The sequence below is a fragment of the Juglans microcarpa x Juglans regia genome, chromosome 6D (assembly GCF_004785595.1).
Source record: "Juglans microcarpa x Juglans regia isolate MS1-56 chromosome 6D, Jm3101_v1.0, whole genome shotgun sequence".
Classification (NCBI taxonomy): domain Eukaryota; kingdom Viridiplantae; phylum Streptophyta; class Magnoliopsida; order Fagales; family Juglandaceae; genus Juglans; species Juglans microcarpa x Juglans regia.
The window spans coordinates 11,706,982-11,713,694 of NC_054604.1; the positions used below are offsets into that span (position 1 = coordinate 11,706,982).

Genomic DNA, 6,713 nt, shown 5'->3' on the forward strand with positions numbered 1-6,713 from the left:
GGTTCCAAAAATCGTAGAACCGGAACCGGAACCGGACCGGTTCCGGCCGGTTTGCATAATTCAAAAATCGGTTCCGGACCGGACTGGTTCAAAACCGGTCCAACCGGTCCGGTTCAGTCCGAACCGATTTTTCGGTTTAAATTTACACCCCTACTCATGGCATATGTGGGGATAGATAAGGAAACTTTTGGTCTTCTTGGTTACGGTCCGGTCCGGTTTACTGGTTACATGTGTAACACTATGTAAGTTTAGTATTATAATTTTTTCAATACTAAACTTAATTGTTAGAATTTAGTTTTTATTATTAACAATTATTAATTCATTAATATTCAATTATACTAGTATAGTATAAGTAGTGTCTAACTTACATAAAATGTTATATTAATTTTATGTTATAAAATTAATAGACTTGAATAATAAGATTAGAATTTCATGTTATATTAATTGACAATTTAGCCTATAATATATATATATATATACATATATATATCAGTCTGGTTCGGTTTAAATCAAAGTTTAAACTATGAAAACCGATACTATACTGATTTCAGATGTTAAGAACCGGTACCGCACCGGATTGAACCCACTAGTTCGGTCCGGTCTAGTTCTACCAATTTTCTGGTTTTACTGGTTCTTCTTCTTCTTTTTTTTTTTTTTTTTTTAACATCCCTACAGGAGACCAATAAGTCCTGTGAGGACAACCCTAGATAATGAAGGGGAGTAAAGGGCACACAACCCACTTGGGGGGTAAAACCATATGTCCAGGTTACAAGATATCGTGAATAGTGATAAATCTGAAAAATTTGGGATAATGCAATATAAAGATGAAAAATGAGCCTGTTTATAAATGCTGCATTATTGGTATTTCTTCATATGATCATGGCTCAATTATATTCAATTTCTGGTTAATAAATTGTTGGAATTAGTGGTATTAATTTATTTGGATCAAGCTCAGTTCTACGTATTAAATGTCTATTTGTCTCATGAGGAGGGGGACATGAGTGAAATTTTTCCATAGGAAGGGTAGGATTAGTATCACGGCTGTCCAGAATAGGAAATCTTGCCATGTGTAGATATGTGCCCTAGTATAAAATTTCACTCATGAAGAGGGGGACATGAGTGAAATTTTTCTGGGGGCGAGAGAATAAACTATAAAGAGCAGGTGTAAAATTATCACACACAAGCATCGCCCTAGCCATTTTACTTTTTAAGCCAACACCCTGTGCATGTGGTGTGTTTGGGCGTTAGAAGTTTCACGATTTCAACCTTCAACACAGCACAATTCAGATGAGGACCCTCTACAGAGTCAGTGGAACCCAAGAGAGTGAGAAAGGGAGTCATGTAAAGTTCACAACGATAAGCCTCCAAATTTCATAGGTGTGAGATGGCTTATTGCCATGGAGTACAGCTACCATATTTTTTTTTTACTTCTTGTTTCTACCTACTCCATGGCAAACATACAATACAAGATTATTACCAATCAAGTTTGTTGTTGACGGAATCCGATTAGAAATCGTTGAATGCCAGCAAAATCGGATACTATATCCACATTGCAGAAGCTGCCTCTGAGATCACTTTCCAAGTACTTTATCAGACACCTGCACTGCTGCTCACCATTTGTCTACGGAAAGAATGGGAAAGAAAGAAACAAAGACAAATTAACTAGTTAAATCAAGAATAACACGCATAACCCAGAAGAAACATTGTAATATTTTCCTCCCAGTTGAACTTAATGACCTCCAAACTATTAACAAGTTTGTGTTAATGCTGAGGAATCACTTTAGCTCATACATTCCTGTAAATTGAAAAACAAAGTCAAAATTGCTATGAGAACCGTATTCTTTCTTCATGGAAATCTTTAAATTATTTGTTTAACTGGTGACTAGTATGTAGCATACGTCATAGAAAAAAATGTATATAAATCAAATCCAATGTGCAAGTATATGGAAATCTAAGGGAAACAAACATCAATCTTACTGAATGAAAGGAAGAGATCAATACATAAGACACTCAACTTTGTACTCAAGTTTCTACCTGTAAAGAGATAATGTGATGTTTAGCTAATTTCATAACAAGAAGCAAGCCTTTATCTCAAGCGACCACAGTTTTTCCCTTTACATATGGTCTCATGGGATTAGGGATTACCCATTACTTGATGGGTCCCCAAATAAATCATCATTTTTCACCGATGGAACATGGCTCCTAAAGAGTAGAGCATACCCCCAAGACCAAGGCTCTTATCACTTGAGCTAACCCCGAGGGTTTTCCATCAATCAACATATAAAAATTCTTTTGATCGGTAGTTGCTGACGAAAAAAGTCTTACCCTAGCATGCAGGAAATATACAAGAGCACCATCAAGCTAGCAAAACGAGGGAGTGCGAGAAATTCTAGGAAAGAAGAAATTGAAAAAGCAACACTATATTGGGTCATTATCCAATGATAAAAGGGTATAAGTAGGAAAGACTTGAGCTGAGAGAGAGAGAGAGAAAAAAAAAAAAAAATGAATGAAAGACATGAGCTCTGACACCGCCATTTTACAATCACCGACGCAATGTTTGTTTCTTTCACTTCACAAACACCATAATTAGCATGATGGGATAATTCTACACAAAGTGTACATTGTACATTGATTGTTGCCAAACTACCATTTCCCACATGTTATGAGTTCCAGCACCTGAGAAGGCAATACCCAATCTAATTTGTAGATTTTGAAGCCTCAATTATTACCAAAAATAAAAAATAAAACAATTTGGTATCACGATCATCTGACTTCTGCAATTTGAATTCTAGGTATTAGAAGATCCATACCTCGAAAATGAAAAATCCACCAGGTTTCAACATTGAAGCAGCCCCGTTGCAAAGATGAAAAAGATAATCCATGCCAGTGAGACCACCATCTAATGCAAGCTTCGGTTCATGTCTACAAACTTCAGCTTGTAGCCCAGAAATATTGTCACTTGGTATGTACGGTGGATTACTTACAATACCTGCAATGTTTCCTTCCACATCCTTCAATGGTTCAAACCATGATCCTTGCCTTAATTCAATTATATCCTGAGTGGTTTGTTACAAAGTAGAGCATTATTCTTTGGGAAAGAGGAGGAGAAAGGAAGAGCTAATAAAATTATGAAACTTTAATTTGTAACCAACATACTTCCAACTTCTCATGATAAAATAAAATTTATTTCACCAAGAGGCTTTCTTCCATGTATAAAAAGCATCTATACCGACAATACATTCTTCACAAACCTTTTAAAAGCAAATATCTCTTTAATCTCAATATTGTTGTAATCTAATTTATAATTGGAGATATATTTTAATTGTCTCAAGTCTCAACACAATGCCTTTCAAGAAAATGGAGAAACACTATAGCTTAGCCACTTTATATTCCATCTTGGGGAGGAAGAGGAGAAAGGGCGCATTTTTTTGGATGAAAAATACTTTCATTAACTAGAAGCAAGTTCTGCTAATACATCAACCCTGGTACTCACAGGCACCTGCTCCATGTCAACAATTGCATCTATACATTGCAATAGATTCTTAGCTAAATTATAAGCAACTCTATTAGCATCCATAGGCACATGTACAGCCTGCCACTTGTAGTGTTGAAGAATCTGCTTTGCTTCCTCTATTAAATATACATACTCATTTTTTTTTATTGGCACTGGGTGTCTGAGAACATAGTCATGACTAATCCCGAGGGTGCATAGGCCCTCGGCAATGAGTTTCCTGCAAGTGCACTTCTGGTAATTCAAGAGAAAGTTCCACCAGTCCGATGGCTCTGGAAATTGTTTGCACCTAAGAGGATTCAAACCTTAGACCTCGAGGGAGCATGCTACCAAGACCAAGACCTTTACCACTTGAGCCAACTCCCAGCGGTTATTAAATATAATACTCATGTTTTCTGCCTGATTATTAATTCCATTAACTACCTCTATGGAATCACCCTCTAGGATTACACTCGATAGTTGCAGGTCCCTGCAAAAAAATATAGCTTGAAAAGGAAGCATTATTTATAACTACTGAAGGAACATTATTGATCATTTATTACAGAGTCCAAAACTTTGAACATTAATGTCTTTAACAATATCTAAATTGTTTCCACTAGTTAATTCAGTACCTAACAGATTCTCCCAAAAGCGTTTGCTAGGACAATGTCTGAGGTTAGCCTGCATATTGTTCTCCAAAGTTCTTTTTGTATTTAGGCACTTTGGACACTGACCTGTCAATGTACTTATCGATTCAAGATTATAACCTCATAATCTTAAAATGACTCATTATCCTTTGTCCTTAGCTTGTATTTAGGTGTTTCCATTTGTATTCTTCCTGAGTACTTGGGCTATGCCTATTTTCTTGCCTCAATAAAACTCTTATTACTTATATAAAAAAATAGATTATGAGGTCGTATGCTAGTATATTTAATTTAAGGATTATCTAGTCCAAAAAGACTTCCCTCGCATTTGTGATGCAAGACCCTCCAATACTACGTGAACGCTCAAAAGAATTCACATTACAGCATGATAACTAAATTAAGGCTGTGGTTTGATACAGCAAGATCGATTGGTGGTGAAGGTATGGTAAAACAGAGAATTGGGAATGTAGATAAAAGTATTGCCTCACTTCCATTAAAGCATAATTTTTGAGGTTGAATTCATGAGCTTACCCTCCACCCCACTCTAATGGGAGGAGGAAGTGCTGTTTAAATAGCAACTCACTATCATTAAAGTGTAATCTTTTAGGAGATCTCACAAGATGCAATACCAATACCTTCAAAAGAAACAATCGTGACAGTTTTGCATCAACTAGATTACTTAATGATCTGAAATTGAGGCCATATTTCACCTTCTATGTTGTATAAATAATCTAATAGAAGAAAATTAGTAACTTAAGGAATTTGATCTCCATGCAGAACAAGGAACAATATGTGGGATGAATGCCAGCATTTTGATAGGGAGTTTTCATGTGAAATTGTTGGACTTGATAACCGTTTATTAGAATGATAAATTTACTAACCTGCAAACCATACCTCTGCAAATTAAAAGCCGCCACTGACAGGGCGATCGGGTTCAAATCTGTTGCAATAACCATCCCACGACTCCCCAGAATCCTTCCAATTCCAACAGCAAGTGCACCACTTCCAGTACCCAAATCTGCCCACAACCCTTCTCTTAAATCTTCATTTTCTGAAACCACATCAGCCACCAAGTCAACAATGAGTTCAGTCTCAGGTCTTGGAATCAAAACCCCTTCTTGGACGCTTAACACCAAGTCCCTCCAATGCTCACACCCAACTATGTACTGAAAAGGCTTCCTCTCTTCAATCCGCTGCTTCCACATATTGTAAAGATCCTCTACGCAGGCCCTTAATCTTACACTTCTTTTACCGTTTTCAATACTCATTTGCGAAAGTACTGAGTTATCTTCAATTGTATCTTCCACGAGCCACTTAAGCTCCCTGCACAACAGGCTGGAATCAGGGCCATTGTCACTGTCCAGGAACGTTGTCCCAACTGAAGAAGCAAGGCCTTTGGCCCAATCATGCCACTTTTGGAGGTCAGAAACGGTCGCTGAATGCATTGGTGGTCTTAGAAAGAGCGGAATTTGAGGTTTTAAAGATGTATGCGAGGATGACAATGAAGAAGAGCAGAGGGGCCGATGGAGATTGGTACAAAGAGAGGGTTTAATAAAAGTCGAGAAATTAGAGGGACAACATGCACGTGTGAAGTTTAGCTTCATTTTTGGGCAATGAAAATGGCAGAAAACTCGGGTATCTCAATTCTATAATCCCATGCTTCAACCCTGATAAAAAGACAAAAACATTAGCATTATCATCCATTAATTCCTAAGCTGCCCTCATTAAAAGTAAATAAATCTGGACCCAGTTTAAACCCGTTAAGAATGCCTGTGTAGAAGAAAGAAAGGGCCCTTCTCCGAATCGCCAGGCTTTTAAAGACCCAGTTTTCACCCCCTTTTTTTTTTAACTCATGAGGTTTCGTGGCTATTCCCCATTTTCTAAGCAAGCAAACAAAAGGTTAAATAATGAAAGAACACGAACGGAACATGGAAAAATCCACAACCAGTTAAGCAGAGCTCCTCGCTTCTCTTGTTGTCCTTAGATTCGGTCTTCCGTTCGTGCGTGAAATAGATAAGCGAGAGAAAATGGGAGGGAGAGTGAGATAAAACTGGCGTTACAAGAGGGCGGGGGATTATGTAGGCACCCCACGCTGGGCCTGGTATTCGCCCGGACCACGAGCATTTCGACCCGGCGACGAGAAGGATTCTGTTATATTGGGATATGGACAGAGAGAGAAACAGAGAGATTCGGCTACACTTACCAGAATGAAGGGAAGGAGGCTGGAGCCCGTAACGGGAAGGAGGAGACGAGCAGAAAGAGAGAGAGAGAGAGAGAGAGAGAGAGAGAGAGAGAGCGCCAGAGTGCGTCGGGTGGTGGCTGCCGCGCGGAGTGGTTCGTGAGGGTAAGGCAGAGGATATAAGCAGGTTAGTTCCGTAACGAGTGATTTTTATTACGAAGTGTATGAAACATTTTATTTTATTTTATTTGTAAGATTTAAATTTTTAAATATTTTTATTAAATTAAATTATGTGATGGAAAAATTTTATTAGAGATTTTTTTTTTTTTTAACAAAAACCCTTATGTCATTCCATTATAAATGAGAAGAGATATAAGGAGGAGTTTTCTCCAATGTTATA

At 37.7% G+C, this 6,713-nt stretch overlaps 1 protein-coding gene across 4 annotated transcripts; it reads right to left on the reverse strand.

Annotated features, from left to right (window-relative positions):
• Nucleotides 1-1,170: 1,170 nt before the first annotated feature.
• On the reverse strand, nt 1,171-6,507 carry LOC121235768 (release factor glutamine methyltransferase). Of its 4 annotated transcripts, XM_041132164.1 has the most exons (5): nt 6,421-6,507; nt 6,338-6,387; nt 5,016-5,801; nt 2,811-3,056; nt 1,171-1,621 (listed from the first exon to the last, which is right to left on the reverse strand). In XM_041132164.1, exons 3-5 carry the CDS (start codon nt 5,736-5,738, stop codon nt 1,481-1,483), a joined length of 1,110 nt encoding a protein of 369 aa, XP_040988098.1. In that variant the 5' UTR covers nt 5,739-5,801; nt 6,338-6,387; nt 6,421-6,507; the 3' UTR covers nt 1,171-1,480. The 4 variants fall into 4 exon arrangements, with proteins under 4 accessions (XP_040988098.1, XP_040988096.1, XP_040988097.1 ...); XM_041132162.1 differs by lacking the exon at nt 6,421-6,507 and having other exon boundaries at nt 6,338-6,418; XM_041132163.1 differs by lacking the exon at nt 6,421-6,507 and having other exon boundaries at nt 6,080-6,411.
• Between the last annotated feature and the right edge of the window lie 206 nt (nt 6,508-6,713).